This window comes from Rana temporaria, chromosome 6, assembly GCF_905171775.1.
Source record: "Rana temporaria chromosome 6, aRanTem1.1, whole genome shotgun sequence".
NCBI classification, from domain to species: domain Eukaryota; kingdom Metazoa; phylum Chordata; class Amphibia; order Anura; family Ranidae; genus Rana; species Rana temporaria.
The window spans coordinates 8,696,665-8,719,258 of record NC_053494.1 but is presented as its reverse complement, the minus strand read 5'-3'; the positions used below and the strand labels follow the sequence as shown (position 1 = coordinate 8,719,258).

The following is a 22,594-nucleotide window of genomic DNA, read 5'->3' as shown; positions in this document are numbered from 1 at the left end:
CGGGGGGGGGGGGGGGACAAAAGCAGGAAGAACAGGGAGGAGGATCGTGTCGGGGAAGCAATTACAGGAACGATGCCCTGTGTCTGCGTCTCTCCCTGCAGCAGCTAAAAGCCGGCAGGAGGGGGAGAAACTGGCTTTTATCTGCTGCAGAGAGTAGCACAGGCCATCCTTCTGTAATTGCCCTTCTCCCAACTGCATGAATTACCCCTGCTGTTTTGGCCCCCCTGTGTGAGCAGCATTTTTTTTACTCTCCAGCTTTAGTAAATCAACATCATTGTGTCCAATCACCTAACAAGTAAATTCCACTAGGAGCAAAGTTTAGTAATGGCAACCAATCATAATCCCTCTTGTACTGGTCAGAATTCAGCAGAGTGAATTCCAATTGGTTGTTTGGGGTTTTAGAATGTTGCACTTGAGGTTTTGCTTCTTGTACTTCTTATTGAATATGGCTGATGTAACTTGGTAACATTTTGTTTTGGTCCATCCGGTGCCGCCAGATTGCACCTCAGTCTAGTTAAGACAGATCCGTCCAATCCCGAGCAAGGGGGAGTGTCTATACGCGGCGGGAAACACTACAGCTATTCAAATGAAAGCTGTGATGTTCCCCGCACGCTGTTTAACCATGCGGCGGCGGCGTTGTTGCGGTATGCGACGGGGTCGGCGGCGGCATTCGTTGCGGCGGCGGCGGCGGCGGCAGGGGCAAGTATTCTATTTAGGCATCGGGGGTATGACAAGCAGTGGAGGGAAGAGGAGAGACCGATACTTAATTGTTGTTAAGCACGAGTGCGATTTGAACCATTATACAAGAGAAGTCTCAAGCTGGTGAGCATTTTAAGGGGTTGTAAAGGTTCGTTTTTTATTTTCTAAATAGGTTCCTTTAAGCTCGTGCATTGTTGGTTCACTTTCAGTGCTGCTGCACTTTGACAATTGCTCAGTCATGCAACACTAAACCCAAATTAAGTTTGTTTAATTTTTTTTTTTTTTTTTTTTAGATAGAGCTTTCTTATGGTGGTATTTAATCACCACGGGGGTTTATTTTCTGTTAAACAAACTAAAAAAAAAAGACCAAAAATATGGGGAAAAAAACAAAAACCTTAGTTTCTGTCAGAAGTGTAACCGCCGAAAGAAAAAAAAACCCCCCACAAAACAAGTCTGCCCAATTTTTATCCTTTTTTGTTTTTCATATGTTTTGAACTTTTTTTTTTCTTTAACTTTTTTGACTGAGTATAGATCTATGTTTGTCCCAGGCATGTTTGAAGCCATTTACTATACTGTTGACTAGCTTACTACCTCTAATGGAAACTACAAGCATCAACTACCCTTTGATGCCGACTGATAGTCTTGCTGGTTAACAGCTCTCCTTTCCTCCCACAGACACCATGTGAAAGGACTGCAAATAATCAGCAAGTCTGTTTACTTGTGACCAGCTGTGGTGAAATACAGCTGATCACATTGTAAAGTGACGCTGGAATTGGCCCTTACCTGCAATCTGTGATCAGCTGTGTTTGAAGGACACAGTGGTAACAGAGTGCACCATATGCGCACCTCAGGGGGTGTGCAGGAAGCAGGGATCTGGGAAGACATCCATGGACACCATCCAAGAATGGAAGCCAGTTCTGTAGCAGACTTATGGCTGGGTTGGAAGAAGTTAATTGAACAAGCTGAAGTTAGAAACCGATTGGCTACCATGCACGGCTGCACCAGATTTTGCACTCTCCAGTTTTAGTAAATCAACCCCAACGTGTTTGGTGTATTCTATGGCACATGGAACATGTGCAATCTACGAAGGTAGTTGGGTAGCATCCAAAATGAATGTCACTGCAATGCATCTCACTGTGCTTGGTGCACAACATGAAGGTGTGAACGGGGCCCCTTATAAATAAACACTCATTAGCAAAAACAGAAAGAAGTCAAGACAGAGGATTTTCCAAATAAGTTTATCTACCCACACTGTCAGTTTTGCAGGTTCCCAGAACCCTGTACAATATAAATTATTAAAACCAGACCGCTGCACAGTGCTGTAGACATTGGCTGGGCAATTTGTAAACCCGTTTTGAAGCAACATGCGTTGCCCTATGATGTACCCCTCCAACCCCAGTTGCTCAGACTTTGAGTCCCAGTCGCATTGTTCTTTTATCCTCCCCTAGAGGGGTGCAGAGAAAAAGTGTACAAATAACCTAACTAAACAAAGCAGGTGTGATTTACAACATCACGCTGCAGTAACGAGACACCTTGGTGTCAAATGTTTCAATAAAGCACCATATTTAATTATTTTTTTTTCCACAGAAGTGCATCAGTTAAGTGAAGGTTGATCCTTCATTGTTCTTTTTTAAAGAAGAAGAAAAAAAAAGGCATGTAATGTAGGAACAAACTGTACCACTTTGTTCCATTTCGAAGGTGACTTTGCATGACAATTCGTTATTCAGTTATTTACATGAGGACATCCTTAGAAGTGTTAATGGCACACAGCAGAGGTTCCTGAAAAAAAGAATGAGAGTCCTTGGAAAGATCAGTTTTAGGAAACGAAGAGGAAGAGATAATTTACTCGTACATACAAAAGGGCCATGCCGCCCTCCACCGCTGCGCTCATGTCACCTCAACCATTAAGTTGGATATTGGCTGAGGTTCTAGAACGTCATTATCCGGACCATTATGTGTTAGTTGGTCATGTTCAAAACTGGAACAATTGAAAGCTCCTTCTTGCTCGTGGATCTTGCGATGAGCTTCAAGGTGACCAGCAATACGAAAGGCTTTTCCACAGTCTTCGCAAGGGAATTTGTGAATACGGAGGTGGTTATTATAGGCCATCAGGTTAAAGAATTCCTTTAGGCAGTTGGGGCACTTGTAGACACCGGTCCGATGAGTTTTTTTATGGTTAAATAGACTACTGGCATGGCGGTAAGACCGATCACACTGGTTACACTTGTATTTCCGTTCTTGGGAGGGTGGGAAATCCTGAGTTGGCTCCACCTTGCAAGAGTCTGATGTGTTTTCACAAATGTTTGTTTCTTCATCAGATGGCACTGCTGGAGAGGAAGACCGGAAAGAATGCGATTTTTTGTGTGTCCTTTGATGGTGCCTAAGCGTCAGTTTGCTGCTAAATTCACGACTGCAAATTGGGCATCGGAAGGGCCCTACACCCGTGTGAGATCTGATGTGACAGACCAACTTTTGGGAAGAACGAAATGCCTTTCCACACTCCACGCACTGAAATTTCTTCTTAACGGCATGAGTGCGGAGATGGTTTTTAATGGCCATAGGGTTGGAAAATTGCTTGTTGCATAACGAACACTTATAAAGTCCTTTCTTGTGAGTGTTCTTGTGGTTAAGAAGGCTTCCGGCATGCCGATAGGTGCGGCCGCATACATCGCAACCATATGGGCGCTCTGAATCCTCTTTTGACAATGTTGTTTTTCCTAGTTCTTCGTTGTCAGTGTTTGGCATTTTAATGAGGCTTTCGCTACAAACATGTTTTCTTAACTCATCACTGCTGGAAAACAAAACGTCACAAGCTGTGCAAATCGGATCTTTTGTGAATGGTGCGTTGTTACCAAAATAACTGCGCTGCTTCTTTAAATTCCTAGAAATGGGGCTAGTTGATTTCCTGGATCTCTTACGAAATCCAGTGGATCTTTCAGCCTGATGATCATCTACAGTACTTGCTTTTCGTTCTACGGGTGGTTGGGAGTTAGACTGGGACTCCTCTTGTGCATGAACAAACAGATGCCTGGTTAGTTGTCTCTTCCATTTAAAAGACTTTCCGCACTGCAAACAATGATGCCTTTTTGCTTCATAGTGATTGCGTTCATGGTTCTTCAAGGCCATGAGATTAGAATAAGTTCTGTGACAAATGGGACAACTGTACTGACCCATCTTGTGGCTTTTCTTGTGGTTAAACAAACTTCCTGCATGTCTGTATGACCTCCCACATTGTTCGCATTGGTAAGGACGGGAATCTGGATCCAGTTCCCTTTTCACTGAAGAATCAGAGCTCTTCTTACCAGAGCAATCAGCTCGATCTAAAGTAATGTCTTCACAAAGTGGCGTGATCTTACGCTGCTGCATTTGAGAAAATTTTCTGCATCTTGTGTTCAGACGTTTACGTCGACCGGACTTCCTTATTGCAGCCCTTTGCCAGTGTAATCTTTGGTGAGTGTCCAATTGTTTACGAAGCCGAAAGGCTTTGCCGCAATCCAGGCACTTGTGTCTTTTTAACTCAAAGTGGATGCGGTTGTGATTCTTCATGGCCATAAGGTTGAAGAAGCGCTTCTGACAAATGGAACAGCGGAAAACCCCAGTTTTGTGTGTCTGTTTATGGTTAATCAAACTTCCTGCATGCCTGTAACTCCTGCCGCAGACTTCACAACGAAAGGGACGCTGATAAAATCCACGCCCATCCTCATTACGACTTGAACTAGCCAGAGATGAAACTTCATCTTTGACTTTTATTGTCTCTTCTGAAGGTCTTACTAACTCAATTACACTATTTTCACAGTTACCAGCAATACGTAGTGATAATGATTTAACCCCAAAGAAAGTTTTGCCAGCCAATTCTCTAGTTTGAAATGGTTTGTCATCTACATCAGACCCAGGTGTGCTCTCAGCTTTCATAGGTGTGCTGGTCACTGGGTACTTTCTGGATAGTTTAACATGGTTTGCTGGAGTGTGGAAGTTAATTTGCGTATTGGAATGATCCAAGCAGGAATTATCCATGGATAAAGTGTCTATGCATGGTTTAAAGTCACTTGGGAGGACATCGGAGACAGAAGGATTGGGTAAAGAAGCACTAGGGGAAACGTTTAAATGCCCCCCTTCTTCAGTAGTGTATGGAGAGTCATGAGGTTCAGAAGCATTAAGTTCATGTTGACTGGTCACTGCTACATGCTGCTTACACTCTGGATGGTGCCTCAAATGGTTAATGTAAGCTGCCATGTTGAAATACTGTTTAGAACATGCTACACATTGGAAATTGCCAACTAAATGAGTCTTTTTGTGATTTACTAAACTTCCACCATATCTATAGCTCTTTCCACACTGATCACAAGTATAAGGTCGGTTCTCTTGGCTTTCCTCGTTTTTAGGAGATTCGTCTGAATTCTCCTCTTCCTTCACTGCCGGAGTCAGTTGAAGATCATTATCTTGATTATTTGCATCGCTATGAATGCTTTCATTGACCAAATGTTTCTCTTCATTGGCATGACTCAAGCTATTGGCCTGTAATCCCACTAGATCATCATAGGTTTGGCCGCAGTAGCCAGCCTCACCCTCATTCTGGTTATGATTTATACTAGCCAGAGGTGGAATTGTATCTTCTTCAGCTTTTATGGTCTCTTCTGAGTGACCTACTACCTCTATTCCATTGCTTTTTTCACAATTACCAGCAATATGTAGTGATAATGCTTCAACCCCAATGACTGTTTTGCCAGCGAACTCACAACCTTGAAATAATTTGTCATCTACATCAGGCTGACATGTGCTCCCACCTTCAGGGGATGGACCCATTACTGGGTCCCTTCTCTTTTCACCTTGTCCTAAACATCGCTTCCTGGATAGTTTAGGATGGTTTGGTGTAAGTTGGAAGTTTGTTTGCGTATTGGAATGATTGAAGCAGGAATTATCTGTGGATAAAGTGTCTATGCATGGTTTAAAGTCACTTGGGAGGACGGCGGAAGCAGAAGCATTGAGAAAGGTAGCACTAGAGGAAAAGTTCAAACGCCCCCCTTCTCTAATAGTGTATGGAGAGTCATGAAGATCTGAAGCATTAGGTTCATGTTGACTGTTCAATGCTACATGCTGCTTACACTGTGGATGGTGCCTCAAGTGGTTAATGTAAGCTGCCATGTTGGGATACTGTTTAGAACAAGCTACACATTGGAAATTGCCAACTAAATGAGTCTTTTTATGGTTTACTAAACTTCCACCATGTCTATAGCTCTTTCCGCACTGATCACAGGTATAAGGTCGGTTCTCATGGCTTTCCTCGTTCTTAGGCATTTCATCAGATATCTCCTCTTCCTTCGTTGGGGTCTGTTGGAAATTGTGATCTTGATTATCTGCTTCACTGTTAATGTTTTCATTTGTCAAAGGTTTTTCTTCAGCGCTGTGACTCAAGCTATGGGTCTGTAAGCTCTCTAGGTCATCATAGGTTTGGCCACAGTAACCACATATATGGGAAAGCTGGGAACCACCATCTGGTGCTTCAGTGTGCTCAGCCTCCTCCAGTTCACTCTTTATTCTTCTTAACAATTCCCTTTCTGAAGAATCCATAGGAAAGGAGAATTCTGGCTCCTTTCCCTCTGGATCAGTGACAGAAAGAGACTCCGCCTTCACTTGCTTTTCATGTGCAACCTGGTGCTGGTGAAAGTCTACTTCATCAGAGAAAATCAAACCGCAATGGCCACAGTCGTAACAATTGTCAAAAGCTTGCTGGTCTTGCACAGTTTCATCCAACTCTTCCCCATGGGAATTGTCTTTTACAACATTCCTGAGAGCAAGAGATTTTGTGTGTGACTGAAAATGTTCCCTCAGTGCTGGAAGGTTGGGATACTCTTTTGGACAAAACGAACACTGATAGATGCCAATTTGATGGGTAAGTTTATGGTTATTTAGGTCTTCAATACTTGTGTAAACTTCCCCACATTCTATGCATGTATAATCAATATGATTACTATAGTCTTCAGACATAAGCTCTGTATTTCCAGGATTCTCAGCCCCATGGATATCAGAGTTATTAGAATGTTCCCTTTCAGAATCGCTAACATTTTCTAAAGAGAGATTTTGGTCATCCTCTCCTGTATTGGATACCCTCTGTTCCCATGGATCTCCCTCTAGAGCCATATGCACCATTTGATGGGCAACAAGATCCTCTTCACAATGAAAGATCTCCTCACAATTAACGCAACCAAAGAAGTTCTTAGCACCTGGATGGGAGTAACAGAGATCAGGATAGAGAAACCTAGAACTGTCATGCATTTCTCCAGGCTGGCTCTTTTTACCTTTGTGGTGAATTCTTATGTGATTTTTTAAGGCAGCCATGTTGTGCACATGCCTAGAACAATAAGGGCACATATAGTCACCGGTTTGGTGGGTTCGTTTGTGGTTGATTAGGCTCCCTGAATGCCGGTAGGACTTGTTGCAAAGGTCACATTCATATACCCGCCTTCCTTGATGTTCTGAGGCTTCAAGAAGCTTTACTGGAGATTCCTGTTTCTCTATAGTTTTATAAGCAGTCAGAGGATCAGTCAACAGTTGTTCCTCTTTTTTAAGGTCTATAGGTGGTTCTGTAGAGCAAGAAACTGGTGTTGAGCTTTGACACATCTGGCTGTGACACTGAAAACTCTCTGTACAGTCAAAGGATTCTCCACAGGAGCAGGAGATTTGTGTCAAAGTTTCTTCAACAGCTGTATCATCATCTGTTTGGGGGGACACATTCTCATTTAATTTTACTGATTCTGTAAGAGAGTGGATAGTCTTATTTTGCAAAAATCTGGGCCTACCACGAAGATACGGATGGCCCCTTCTGGATAAGATTCCCCTACGGCCTGCATATGAACGACCATGAAAGCGATGGTGGTTTCTAAGGGCCATCAGATTAGAGTATTGCTTTGGGCACAGAGAACACTGATATATTCCAGTCTTATGTGTGAGCCTATGGTTTATCAAGCTGCTTTTGTGCCGGTATGTCCTTCCACAAGGTTCACACTTATAGGGCCTATCCACTGGCGATTCATCATGCTCTTCTAATGGAGAAGATTCTTCTTTAAAGACCATCTGATCTACGGTAAGCTGTTCAATGTCACCGGATGTATCCTGGACTTTAGCACCATTGTCTTGTGGAGTTCCATCATGGGGGGTAGTTGAGGTCTCCTCGTGTGTCCACTGATGCAGGGATGGCTGTTGAGCAAGATCTTCCATCTCTGGCTTCACAGGGTTGGGTAAACTATGGCTGGAGGGGTCACTGTTACTTTGAGATACTTGAGTATATTCAGGCCAGTAAGTGCCCGATCCAAGAGTCCCCTCCATGTTTTGCGTATCGCCGTATGTTTCTTTTATTGCTTCCTCTTGATGGATGACTTGATGTTGCAAAAAATCATTCTCATTGGTTAAATAGTCACCACAGATTCTACACTGGAAAGAGTCTTCTAGATTCTGGGAGAGATCAGACACATTCGCTGAATAAACGTAACTATCCTCCAACTTCCTCCCTGCCCTAGACTTAAAGTGCGCTCGAAAATGGTTATTTAAGGCAGCAACATTGAACATCTGCTTAGAGCACAGGGGACAACTATACACCCCTGTTTGGTGAGTTTTTTTGTGATTTATGAGACTCCCAGCATGTCTGTAAGTCTTTCCGCAATCTTGGCACCTAAAAGGTCTATTTTCCGAATCTTCAGGCTTGCCCTCTTCAAGGATTTCATCGTATTGTTGCTGCTCAGACTGTTGACAAGTTTCCTCCTCTGATGTGAAGGTTGAATTATGATCCACTGCATTCTTCTCCACCATCATACTGTCCTTGTTCGGACTCTGTAGAGCCCGTTCTGAACAGAGGGAATCAGGATGAAGATCATCTTGGAGTTTTTGAGTTGGTGAAGGTAACATTTCTGTGTCTTCCTCATAACTACTGCTCTCAGAAACCTGCGATATTGCAGGCAGATCCTCATGTTGGTGTTCAGTATCTTTTGGGTACAATATATCCTTTTGTAGTGTATCTGCATTTTCTAACAGAGGACCACCAATTTTTGCAGAGTATCGAGGGGATTTGCACCTTTGGCGAGCTCTGGAGTCTGAATGAAGGCGGCAATGGTTTTTCATGGCCATGAGGTTGGAGAACTCCTTAAAGCAAATTGCACACTGGTACAAACCCACCATATGGCTCTGTCTGTGGTTTGCAAGACTTCCTGGATGTTTATAAGCTTTCTCACACTGATTACATTTGTAACGATATTCCTCTGTGTTGTCATTGGGTGCTTGTTCTTCTCTAGTATCCTCCATGGACCCCTGTTGAGTTAAAGCATCATCATTTGCAGGTTCTTCTGCAGAATTTCCATCTTGATAATACTTTGGAGCAACATGAGAAAAGTCTCCTGGCACCATGGATTCAGCAATATAGTTTTCCAAGTTACTAATTAAATTGCTACTATCCACTAGGATAGGAGCTTGCACATCAACTACGTGGTTTCTTGCTAAACTTTCTGCAATAGAGATTGAGGAAAAAGTATGTGAAGACCTTCGATGGTTGTAAAGCTGCTGAGACATACGGAACGCCTCTCCACACTGATCACACTTGAATCGCTTGTCCTCAGAGTGTGTGCGCAAGTGACTTTTCAACCCCATAGGGTTAGAAAACTCCTTCTGGCAGATGAGGCAAGTGTAGAGACCAATCTGGTGAGTTTTCTTATGGTTTACTAAGCTTCCAGCATGCCGATAACTCTTGTCACACAGACTGCATTTGTACGGTCTCTCTTCTTTATGGCTTCCCTGTGTGGTGTTCAGTTCTGCTGGGCTAGAGAACAAGTTGGAGCACTGGTCAGTGTCCAGAGATCTGTCCAAAGCCATTGTAGCTTGGTTGGCCCCGAAAATTTCTTCCTCCATGCTTGATCTGGAATGGGCTGGGCTTTTCAAAACATGAATTCTCTACCCGTCACCAGAAAACTTAGGCATTGGGTTGAACAGGCTTGACTTCCAGCTTGTGTGGAATCTTATAGTAAAGTATACATCTGGAGTTCACTTCCACAGCCAGGTCCATTATTGTCGTAGTTTCTTCCCATCAAACCTGTAAAACACAAAATTAAAGTCACAATTAAAATGGGAATACAAAATGTAATTCTCCCCTAACTACATAGTGACAATACAAGTTTGAAAATGTGTTTTGTATTATCCAATGATAAATTAATATATATATATTTTTTAAAACATTAGATGAAAACATACTGTATATATTGAAAATAATGCCCCCAGCTAAACATTGAAGAACTAAACTAAACAGCTCACATCTGGATTTAGTCTTCTGGTGTTTATGTAAACAGTAATAGAGGAATGCATAGCGATGAGAAGAAGTTCGTTTGCACGAGAAGTCAAAAACCGAATTATTCTTTCAATGTACAATAGAATACATGAAAACTATTTAAATGTATTGCTGTCCCTTTTGAAAGTTCATATTTGAGCAATCACAGACAGATTTCAGACCAGGAGGTACCGTATTTATCGGCGTATACCGCGCACTATTTTGCCCTGAAAATCAGGGCAAAATCGTGGGTGCGCGATATACGCCGATACCCGCCACGAGTTTGAATACTGTGCCGGCATATACCGAGCGCAGTACACTCGTGAATCTTCGGGCAGTCTCGGCGCCTTTCGCACTGACATCCTGTACGTACAGGACGTGAGCGCGACAGTTGCCGAGCCTGCCCGAAGATTCACGAGTGTACTGCGCTCGGTATATGCCGGCGCAGTATTCAAACTCGTGGCTGGAAGGACACCGCAGAAGGACGCCGGACCCACCGCAGAAGGACGCCGGACCCGCCGCAGAAGGACGCCCGACCCGACGAGGCCGCTGCGCAAGACACCAAAACTGTAAGTACAAAAAAAACATTTTCCCCACAGGATTGGGGGCCACTTTAGGGGTGCGCGGTATACGCGGGAGCACGCTATACCGCGATAAATACGGTAAATACTTGCATAGCAAGAACCCAAAATTCAGGGGCTCCTGGGGTGCCCAAAAGGTAGGTCAGGGTCAGTGCCATTTGCCAACTTTTTAATTTGGTACCTACTACAGGGTTATTATAAATTAATGAAAAAAAATAAGGCGTTGGGAAGAGAATTACTGTACATATAATGTGTTCCTTTTTAATACTGATAAATCCTTTAACAGACTCAGAAGAATTCTGGAGAGAGGTAGACTTCTGTAGAGCCAACAGCACTTTATGACGAATGCATTTTTAACCACTTGTCAACCACACGCCGTCAAATGACGGCGGGCGGAAGACTGCATTGTCTTGACAGGACGTCATATGACGTCCTGTCATTTAAAGCCGCTAGGAGGTGCGCACCCGTTGCGTTAATGGGAACACAATGCGCGTGCCCGGCGGCCGCGATGGCCGCCGGGCACCCGCGATTGCCCAGTAACTGAGCAGGCCCGTGGATCTCTGTGTGTAAACACAGAGATCCACGTCCTGTCAGGGAGAGGAGACCGATGCTGTGTCCCTTGTACATAGGGACACAGATCGTCACCTCCCCCAGTCACCCCCCTCCCCCTACAGTTAGAACACTCACTAGGCTACACATTTAACCCCTTCCCCGCCCCGTAGTGGTTAACCCCCTTCCCTGCTAGTCACATTTATACAGTAATAAATGCATATTTATAGCACTGTTCACTGTATAAATGTGAATGGTCCCAAAAATGTGTCAAAAGTGTCCGATGTGTCCGCTATAATGTCGCAGTCCCGAAAAATAGATAAATAAATCGCAGATCGCCGCCATTCCTAGTAAAAAAATCATAATTATGTCCCCTATTTTGTAGGCAATATAACTTTTGCGCAAACCAGTCACTATACGGTTATTGCGATTTTATTTGTTTTTTTACGATTTATTGCGATTGTTTTTTACCAAAAATAGGTAGAAGGATACGTATCGGTCTAGACTGAGGGGAAAAAAAAAAATTTATATATTTTTTGGGGATATTTATTATAGCAAAAAGTCAAAAATATTGCATTTTTTTCCAAAATTGTTGCTCTATTTTTGTTTATAGCGCAAAAAAATTAAAACCGCAGAGGTGAACAAATACCACCAAAAGAAAGCTCTATTTGTGGGGAAAAAAAAGACGCCAATTTTGTTTGGGATCCACGTTGCACAATTGTCAGTTAAAGCGACGCAGTGCCGAATCGCAAAAAGGGGCCAGGTCCTTTACCTGCATAATGGTCCGGGGCTTAAGCCCCGGACCATTATGCAGGTAAAGGACCTGGCCCCTTTTTGCGATTCGGCACTGCGTCGCTTTAACCACTTACCCCCCGGACCATATTGCTGCCCAAAGACCAGAGACCTTTTTGCGATTCGGGACTGCGTCGCTTTAACAGACAATTGCGCGGTCATGCGACGTGGCTCCCAAACAAAATTGGCGTCCTTTTTTTCCCACAAATAGAGCTTTCTTTTGGTGGTATTTGATCACCTCTGCGGTTTTTATTTTTTGCGCTATAAACAAAAATATAGCGACAATTTTGAAAAAAATTAATATTTTTTACTTTTTGCCATAATAAATTACTAATTAATAATAAAAAACATTTTTTTTCCTCAGTTTAGGCCGATACGTATTATTCTATATATTTTTCGTAAAAAAAAAAAAATTGCATAATAAGCGTTGATTGGTTTGCGCAAAAGTTATAGCGTTTACAAAATAGGGGGTATTTTATGGCATTTTTATTAATATTTTTTTTTACTAGTAATGGCGGCGATCAGCGATTTTTTTTCGGTACTGCGACATTATGGCGGACAATTCGGACACTTTTGACACATTTTTGGGACCATTGGCATTTTTATAGCGATCAGTGCTATAAAAATGCATTGGATTACTATAAAAATGCCACTGGCAGTGAAGGGGTTAACACTAGGGGGCGGGGAAGGGGTTAAGTATGTTCCCTGTATGTGTTCTAACTGTAGGGGGGGTGGCCTCACTAGGGGAAACACTGATCTTCTGTTCATACATTGTATGAACAGAAGATCAGCATTTCCCCCGCTGACAGGACCGGGAACTGTGTGTTTACACACACAGCTCCCGGTCCCCGCTCTGTAACGAGCGATCGCGTGTGCCCGGCGGCGATCGCGCCCGCCGAGCACACGCACGGGAGCCCCTAGTGGCAGCTCAAAGAGCCGACGTAGAGCTACGGGCTCTCGCCCAGGAGAGCCGACCTGCTGCCGGCTGGTCGGCAAGCAGTTAACTGACAATTGTGCGACGTGGATCCCAAACAAAATTGGCGTCCTTTTTTCCCCACTTGGTTAAAGAAATAAAATTTGTTTTTTCTTAAACAAAAAAGTGCTATATCTAAAATCTACTGGATTGTGCCGATGCATGGTTAGCTGTAAATATACTTTTTCTCTCTGTAAAACAATTATTGGCCGGAGGCCCTCTTTAAAATGTGCACAAAGCACCCAGATTGGAATGCAATGGCCGCTTCTTGGAGTTCCATATGAATTTGGCGGCGTTCCATAAAAATATCAACACCCAGCGTAAAAACACTTGCTGGGTATTTGTAAGATCATAAAGCATTCTTTAGCGGCATAAGCTTCTGTGATCATGGGGGATTATAGACAAGGAGCGTGCAGCTCGTCAATGTCTGTACCCGCCCTCTCGTTTACATCTCCTACGCCAGTAATAAAAAACGTATCATCTACCTGAGAGCGGCACACCCAACGTATACAACAGCAGAATACAGCGGCTACATTCCTGGTCTACAGACGCTGTACCAATGGTAATTATCTGCAAGACTTGGCATGTAGGAGGAATTAGAACTCACTGAGGCATCCAATAAAGCAGCAGGAGTCATGGGAAAATCCATTGACTGGGTCAGCCCACCCACAACGGGTACCGATATTTACATTTTGGTAGAAATACATTTTTCCCCATTTTTTAAATAAGTCACAAAATACCTTCAAGTAGGGATGCACCGAAATTTCGGGCAATGAAACATATCGGCCGAAAATTTAGTTTTTTGGCACATTGCTGAAAAAATTGCAGAAAACTGAGCCGCAAATGGGGGGCAGGGCCCCCCGTTCCTGGTACCGCCAATTCCGGGGGTGTCCTTCTGGCGCTCCGCAGTCCTCTCCTTCTCCCCTCGCCGCGATCTCCGTGTGTCACGGAGCTTAACTACACAGACCGCAGTAACATTGTCCCGCCTCCTGTGACAGACGGCACACTGATCCAATAGTGGGACATTGAATCAGTGTGACGTCATCACAGGAGGCGGGACAATGTTACTACAATCTGGGTAATTCAAATACAGCTGTGACACACGGGGATCGCCGCTCTGATTCGGGAACTGGCAGGCTGCATGACGGCACAGGTGAGGCTGCATCTGACGGGCACAGGTGAGGCTGCATTGATCTCTTGCACCATGTCGGCAGTCTCTGGCCACCTCCTGCAACATGTCGGCAGTCTCTGGCCACCTCCTGCAACATGTCGGCAGTCTCTGGCCACCTCCTGCACCATGTCGGCAGTCTCTGGCCACCTCCTGCACCATGTCGGCAGTCTCTGGCCACCTCCTGCACCATGTCGGCAGTCTCTGGCCACCTCCTGCACCATGTCGGCAGTCTCTGGCCACCTCCTGCACCATGTCGGCAGTCTCTGGCCACCTCCTGCACCATGTCGGCAGTCTCTGGCCACCTCCTGCACCATGTCGGCAGTCTCTGGCCACCTCCTGCACAATGGCGGCAGTCTCTGGCCACCTCCTGCACAATGGCGGCAGTCTCTGGCCACCTCCTGCACCATGTTCGGCAGTCTCTGGCCACCTCCTGCACCATGTTCGGCAGTCTCTGGCCACCTCCTGCACAATGTCGGCAGTCTCTGGCCACCTCCTGCACAATGTCGGCAGTCTCTGGCCACCTCCTGCACCATGTTCGGCAGTCTCTGGCCACCTCCTGTACCATATCGGCAGTCTCTGGCCACCTCCTGCACCATGTAGGAGGTGCTTCAGCGCTCTGCTGACAACTGATAACAACAGATACCATGTTTCCCCGAAAATAAGCCCGGGTCTTATATTAACTTTGGCAACAAAAGACACGGTAGGGCTTATTTTCGGGGTAGGTCTTACCATGTAATGTGCTGTCTTCTCTCCCCCTTTCTCTCCCTGCCTGACAGGAACCCCCAGTGTAAACTGAGATAAAATGCTTGTAAAATCCTATAATCCACTCTATTACAGTATTATATAATGCACAATGTGTGTGTTTCTGTAATATAATTGTGCCAAATACCTTCATTCTGTGCTTCTATGACCTGCCGGAGCTCTCTTCCCCACAATTATATTACAGAAACACACACATTGTACATTATATAATACTGTAATAGAGTGGATTATAGGATGTTACAAGCATTTTAAACTAGGGCTTATTTTCGGGGTAGGGCTTATATTGCAGCTCTCCTGGAAAATAACGCTAGGTCTTATTTTCGGGGTAGGTCTTAGCCAAAAGCCCGAGAAGCGACAGGGAAGACACCACGATCAGCACGGCCGGAGTGCAATGGCCGAGCCTCGCCCTGGGAGAACCACCTTAATGATCATGGTGTCTCCCCTGCCAGTTAGTTGCCCTTCTTTTTTTTCTGCTAAAGTTCATATCCTTTTGGTACCCATTCTCATTATATTTATTACAGGTATTTATATATAGTGCAATCCGGGCCATTGTCCCCAGAAAACTAATAGAGTGGAAATCTTCTAATGGGGACACTAGTTCTGGGGACACCCTCACTCTTGTAGGGATTTCCTCTCACTTCATGTTTTGGCTATGGGACAGGAAGTGAAGAGAAACCCCTCCAATGTGACACAGATGGCAAAAAAAAAAAAAAAAAAAAAAAAAACCTGACTAGGCCTCCTCCCTTATCCATAAAAAAACAAAATAAAAAAAAAACTTGATTATAGTTACATTTGAATTGCAGCAACACAGCAAAAAAACTTTCGAAGATCGGCTCCACGTGTCCCTAAATACAGACGGACGGACGGACGGACGCGGCTTTACTGCCCTCTAGGAGGCTCTTCTGTGTCATTAAAAGAAGCAGCAGAGAAGTTCGTTGCACGGGATTTGTTTTCACTGTCTGAACCCACCTGCTGAGTAATCCTGCCCGGGGCCAAGGATGCCGACAGACGGGATCAGGAGGTGAACTTGACTTCTTCACCGCAGGAAACAAATAATGAAATGATGGGGGAGCGGCAGGTGAGCGCGCCGACACAACAAACCAGGGACGTCGCAATCCCGACAAGTTCACGTGTCAGATCATCTGCCCTAAACTGCCGGAGCTTCCAATAGAAATAACAGAAAAAGTTTGCTGCTCCTACATTTTGTATCTGTTGTAAAAAAGTAATCGTTCATAAAACAAAAAAACAAAAAAACACAACACTTTTTTTTTTTTAACCACTTGCTTACTGGGAACTTAAACCCGCTTCCTGCCCAGGCCAATTCTCAGCGCTGTCACACTTTGAATGAGGACAATTGCGCAGTCATGCAACGCTATACCCAGGACATTGGCCCAGATTCAGGTAGCAATTGCATCTGCGTAACCATAGTTACGCAGCGCAATTGCTTACTTGCGCCGGCGTTACGAATGCTCCTGATTCAGGAAACTCGTTACGCCGACTGCAGCCTAAGAAATGACTGGCATAAGGCTCTTATGCCGTCATATCTTAGGCTGCATTCTTACGCAGGCCGCTAGGTGGCGTTCCTGTTGTGGTCAGCGTATAGTATGCAAATTGCATACTAACGCCGATTCACAACCGTACGCGAGCCCTGCGTACGCAGTTTACGTCGTTTGCGTACGTCGGTTTTTGCTTAAGGCTGCCCCTGCTATTAGCAGCCAATGCTACGTATACCCGTCGTTCCCGCGTCGCAAATTTAAAATTTAACGTCGTTTGCGTAAGTGAATCGTGAATGGCGCTGGACGCCATTCACGTTCACTTTGAAGCAAATGACGTCCTTGCGACATCATTTGCCGCAATGCACGTCGGGAAAGTTTCCCGACGGAGCATGCGCACTACATTCGGCGCGGGAACGCGCCTAATTTAAATGATCCACGCCCCTTACGGGATCATTTAAATTACGCGCCCTTACGCCGGGCATTTTTGAGGAGCGCCCACGCAAGGGCAAAAACGGGATGCTGCGCCTCCGTAAGAATCTCAGATACGCTACGCCGCCGTAACTTAGTGAGGCAGGTTCTGTATTCACCAAGAACCTGCACCCTAAGTTACGGTGGCGTAGCGTAAATCTGCCGGCGTAAGCGCGCCTAATTCAAATTGTGAAGAGGTGGGTGTGTTTTAAGTAAATAAAACATGACCCCACGTAAATGACATTTTTGGCTAACGGCGCATGCGCCGTCCGTGAACGTAACCCAGTGCGCATGCTCCAAATTAACCCGCAAAAAGTCAATGCTTTTGATGTGAACGTAAATTACGCAATGCCCTATTTGCTAACGACTTAATCGACGGAAAATTTTACGCTGGCCCGACGTCCATACTTAACATAGGATACGCCTCATATAGCAGGGGTAACTTTACGCCGGAAAAAGCCTAACGTAAACGACGTAAAAAAATGCGCCGGGCGGACGTACGTTTCTGAATCGGCGTATCTACCTAATAAGCATATTCATCGCGTAAATATACGGAAGCGCCACCTAGCGGCCAGCGTAAATATGCAGCCTAAGATACGACGGTGTAAGACACTTACGCCGGTCGGATCTTAGGGAAATCTATGCGTAACTGATTCTACGAATCAGTCGCATAGTTACGACCACGGAGATACGCCGTCGTATCTCCTATCTGAATCCGGGCCAGTGTTTTTTTTTTCCCATAAATAACACACCGCACGTTTTCATAGTATGTTAGAAATTTTTCTCCTTCATTGATGTGCGCTGATAAGGGGGCTTTGGTTAGCAGTGGTGGGTCAGGAGCGTGTGGGACCGATGTTCCATTTATTTCAGACTGAAATCAACTTTTTTGGACTACTGGTCACTGGAAGTTCAACATGGCAAAGAACTCTCTGAGGATCTGGAAAAAAAAAAATTCTTGCTCTACATAAAGATGGCCTAGCCCAGTGATGGAGAACCTTGGCCTCCCCCAGATGTTTTGGAACTACATTTCCCATGATGCTCAACTACACTGCAGAGTGAATTAGCATCATGGGAAATGTAGTTCCAAAACATCTGGGGTGCCAAGGTTCTCCATCACTGTCCTAGGCTATAAGAAGATTGCCAAGACCCTGAAACTGAGCGGCAGCACGGTGGCCAAGACTCGCCATGGTCCACCAAGGAAGTTGAGGTCTTGTGCTCAGCGTCATATCCAGAGGTTGTCTTTAAGAAATAGATGTATGAGTGCTGCCAGCATTGCTGCAGAGGTTGAAGGGGTGGGGGGGGGGGGGGGCGGCCTGTCAGTACTCAGACCATACGCCGCACACTGCATCAAATTGGTCTGTGTGGCTGTCATCCCAGAAGGAAGCCTCTTCTAAAGATGATCCACAAGAAAGCCTGCAAACTGTTTTCTGAAGACAAGCAGACTAAGGACACGGATTACTGGAATCATGTCCTGTGGTCTGATGAGACCAAGATAAAGGTATTTGGTGTCAGATGGTGTCAGGCGTGTGTGGGGGGGAGGAGCCAGGTGAGGAGGACAAAGACAGGTGTGTCTGGTCTACAGTCAGGCATGGTGGGGGGAGGGTCATGGTCTGGGGCTGCATGAGTGCTGCCGGCACTGGGGAGCTACAGATCATTGAGGGAAACATGAATGCCAACATGTACTGTGACATACTGAAGCAGAGCATGATCCTCTCCCTTTGAAGACTGGGCCGCAGGGAAGTATTCCAACATGATAACGACCCCAAACACACCTCCAAGACCACCACTGCCTTGCTAAAGAAGCTGAGGGTAAAGATGATGGACTGGCCAAGCATGTCTCCAGACCTAAACCCTATTGATCATCTGTGGGACTCCTCAAACAGAAGGTGGAGGAGCGCAAGGTCTCTAACATCCACCAGCTCCGTGATGTCGTCATGGAGGAGGGGAAGAGGACTCCAGTGGCAACCTTTGAAGCTCTGGTGACCTCCATGCCCACGAGGGTTAAGGAAGAGCTGGAAAATAATGGTGGCCACACAAAATATTGACACTTTGGACCCAATTTGGAAATTTTCACTTAGAAGTGCACTCATCGTGTCCTCCGTCTCTGACCATCTCTTGTATCATCTCCCCAATCTCTTTCTTAAACTTGACACACTGCTAATAGTATTAGCAAAATTACCATTTGGTGCACCTCTACCTCTAGCACACATGATACAGGAGACGGTCAGAGACTGCAGACATGATACAGGAGACGGTCAGAGACTGCAGACATGATACAGGAGACGGTCAGAGACTGCAGACATGATACAGGAGACTGTCAGAGACTGCAGACAGGATACAGGAGACGGTCAGAGACTGCAGACAGGATACAGGAGACGGTCAGAGACTGCAGACAGGATACAGGAGACGGTCAGAGACTGCAGACAGGATACAGGAGACGGTCAGAGACTGCAGACAGGATACAGGAGACGGTCAGAGACTGCAGACAGGATACAGGAGGCGGTCAGAGACTGCAGACATGATACAGGAGACGGTCAGAGACTGCAGACATGATACAGGAGACGGTCAGAGACTGCAGACAGGATACAAAAGATCAATGCAGCCTCAGTGTTCATCAAATTCAGCCTTGCCAGTGCCCCATCAGAGGCAGCACGCCCGGAACACATAAGAGCGGTGATCTCCCGCTGTGCCAGCTGGATTTGAATTGCCTGGGCCGGGGCGGCCACAGAAACAAAGTCCCGCCTCCTACCACAGACGTCACACTGATTCAATTTCCTGCCATTGGATCGGTGTGCGGCCTATCACAGGAGGTGAGACTTTGCCCATTGACTTACACAGTAAGATCGCCGCTCTGCGTGACAAGTAGAGGAGGAAGGGGGGAGGGAGGAGGAGGAAGGGGGGACTGGGGCACACCAGGATGACACCCCCGACAATGTGCGGCACCCGAGGCGGATTGCCCCCCTTTTTTTTTCTGCTGAATGGTGCACCTCTAGTTTCAATACAAGTGAATGTATAACATTTTTTTTTTTTCCACTTAAACTGAAACCTAATAGATCATGAAAATGATGTAAGTGGAGAAGTAAAATTTGATGTGCAATAATTAAAAAAAAAAAAAAAACGGTGCAAGAAAAGATTGAAAAAAAACAGTTTTAGGAAAACTTTATATAAATTAACTTTTCTTTGGGCCACGCATTTCACTTTTAAAGGAATCCCAAAAAAATAAATCCAATTTAATATCCACCTAATAAGTGTAATAGTAAATTTATATATATATATATATATATATATATATATATATATATATATATATATAAAATAAAACAATTAAAATATACATACCGTATATACTCGAGTATAAGCCGAGTTTTTCAGCACATTTTTTTTGTGCTGAAAATGCCCCCCCCCCCGGCTTATACTCGATTCACCTTTTTGCGTCTGATCTCCCGGAATTTGGGGACCCGGTACCGGCCGGCCGTAGGTCTCCTGGACCCCAATCCTGGCACACATGTAGCCCCCACTCTTCCTCTATAGTGTGCAAAGTTTGTTGTCCAGAGAACCTACGGCCGGGGAGCACCGATTTTTCAAACCCGGGCACCCCTTCCATAGACTGCCATGTTAAACAGTCAGTTCTCTGGTGATTTTGGGGGCCCGGTACCGGCCGGTCGTAGGTCCCCTGGGCCCGGAACTTGGCACACATGTAGCCCCATTTCTCCTCTACAAGTGTGCAAAGTTTGCTGTCTATGGGACCTACGGCCGGGGAGCACCGATTTTTCAAACCTAGGCACCCCTTCTATATACTCCCATGTTAAACGTCAGTCAAGGCATGGGCACAGTGAGGCATGGGCACAGTGAGGCATGGGCCAGGGTTGCCAACTTTCAGTAAATTTACGAATAGTTTGTAAAATACATAATTGTTGCATCTTTCCAGGATTGTCCGTTAAAGGACATGCAGCCTACATGTCCGTAATGTACATTCAAGGGCGGCACGGATAGGTCGCACTATCGTATGTGTTGTACTAATGGATGCCAATCAGTGCCAAACAATGCCTGCCAATCAGTGATGCCCATTGTGGGCACTGATTGGCATCCATTGCGGACACTGATTGGCATCCATTGCGGGCAATGATTGGCATCCCTGGTGTGGCATACCTGTGTTTTTTTGTTTTGCATCCCTGGTGATCCAGTGGGCATCCCTGGTGGTCCAGTGGGCGTGCTCATAATCGATCAGCACAAACCCCCCCTGTCAGGAGAGCAGCCGATCGGCTCTCCTCTACTCGGGTCTGACAGACGCGAGTGAGGAAAAGCCGATTACCGGCTTTTCCTGTTTACATCGTGATCAGCCGTGATTGGACACGGCTGATCACGTGGTAAAGAATCTCCGTGAGAGACTCTTTACCTAGATGGGTGTTGCGGGGTGTCAGACTGACACCCTGCAACAACGATCGCCGCGATGCGCGCCCCCGGGGGCGCGCATCGGCTCAATATCCTGAGGAGGTCATATGACGTCCACTCAGGATATTGAAACCACTTTGCCGCCGTCAATCTGTCATTGGCGGGCGGCAAGTGGTTAATTGGACACTTACCTGTACTGGAGCCCCTCGATGTTTCCGTCAGCTGTCGCCATCGCCATTGTGGGTAAGGGAACCCGGCAGTGTAGCCTTTCGGCTTCACGCCAGGAACCCTACTGCACATGCGCGAGTCCCCGCCCCCTCTCTGCTATTGGCCTGGCTGCCAGGGGGAGGAGGAAGAATCCCCGCGGTGACGTCACAGGCCGCGGCCCGGACTCCCCGAAGAGGAAAAGGATACCTGTCAAAGACAGATATTCTGTCCGTCCCCCCCGAAAGGTGCCAATTGTGTCACCGGGGGGGTGGGGGGGGAATTAGATGAGCGGAAGTTTCACTTTAGAGCGGAATTCCGCTTTAATTGTGGAAATATTAGAAAATCTGGAATTTTGGGGACTCCTAAGGCCCTAAAAAAATATAAAAAGTGTATCATAAAATTTTTCAATAAGTTGGACACAAAATAATTTTTTTTTTTAATTTTCACGCACTTTTAATTCTAAGGGTTTTCTTCTAAAAATGTGACCGTTCTCAGTTTTTTGGGGCGCTGGTTACAAAATGATTTGATAATAGATATAATACAATGATTTGATAATAGATGTATAAATTATTGAATAAAATTATTAGAAAATGATTTTATAACAAATACAATTATAAATATAATAATAAGCGGAAGCGTTGGCGATACTCACCATGTCACAATGGCGTCCAGGCGGATGGATGGCGCAGCGCGGGCGGCTCAGCCCATGTCCGATAAGTGAGTGCGAGCTCTGCGGTCCAGTCGTACTCTGTAGATAGGAGTACGGGGGGGAGGGGGGGGGGGGGCAATACTGATAATTCCTAATGACTGGTGTAAATGAGGGCAGAGGGGGCCCCTAGTCAGGCAGGGCCCCTCCACAGCCACTGTATCCTCTCCCAGGGCCACTCCTGTGCCTCTAGGTGCCGTCTGGTCCCCGCTGAGGGGCCCCAGCCTGGGGGGTGAGGCCTGAGGAATCAATCAGGGCTCTTCTATTTCATCTCTCACTACAAACAAACACTTCCTTTTGTTGCTAGGAAACAGGAAATGTGCACCCTGGATCGCCTTCCCCAACTGCCCGCCCTGGCCCCTCCTCCGCTGCCCTATAGTGACATGAAGATGCCAGTACAAAAGATGGCGCAATTCCTCAAAAAAAAAAAAAAAGGGACGGGCTGCCAATCGCAAAATGGCCGCCACTGGCTGGCGAGTGAGCGAAATGAGTCC

At 45.7% G+C, this 22,594-nt stretch overlaps 1 protein-coding gene and 1 pseudogene across 1 annotated transcript; both read right to left on the bottom strand.

Moving 5' to 3' along the window:
- Positions 1-1,921: 1,921 nt before the first annotated feature.
- LOC120943013 (zinc finger protein 646-like) lies at positions 1,922-22,457 on the bottom strand. Its single transcript, XM_040356051.1, has 2 exons — positions 22,047-22,457; positions 1,922-9,772 (listed from the first exon to the last, which is right to left on the bottom strand). Exon 2 carries the CDS (start codon positions 9,589-9,591, stop codon positions 2,587-2,589), a length of 7,005 nt encoding a protein of 2,334 aa, XP_040211985.1. The 5' UTR covers positions 9,592-9,772; positions 22,047-22,457; the 3' UTR covers positions 1,922-2,586.
- LOC120944501 lies at positions 15,151-15,288 on the bottom strand (annotated as a pseudogene).
- Positions 22,458-22,594: the final 137 nt, after the last annotated feature.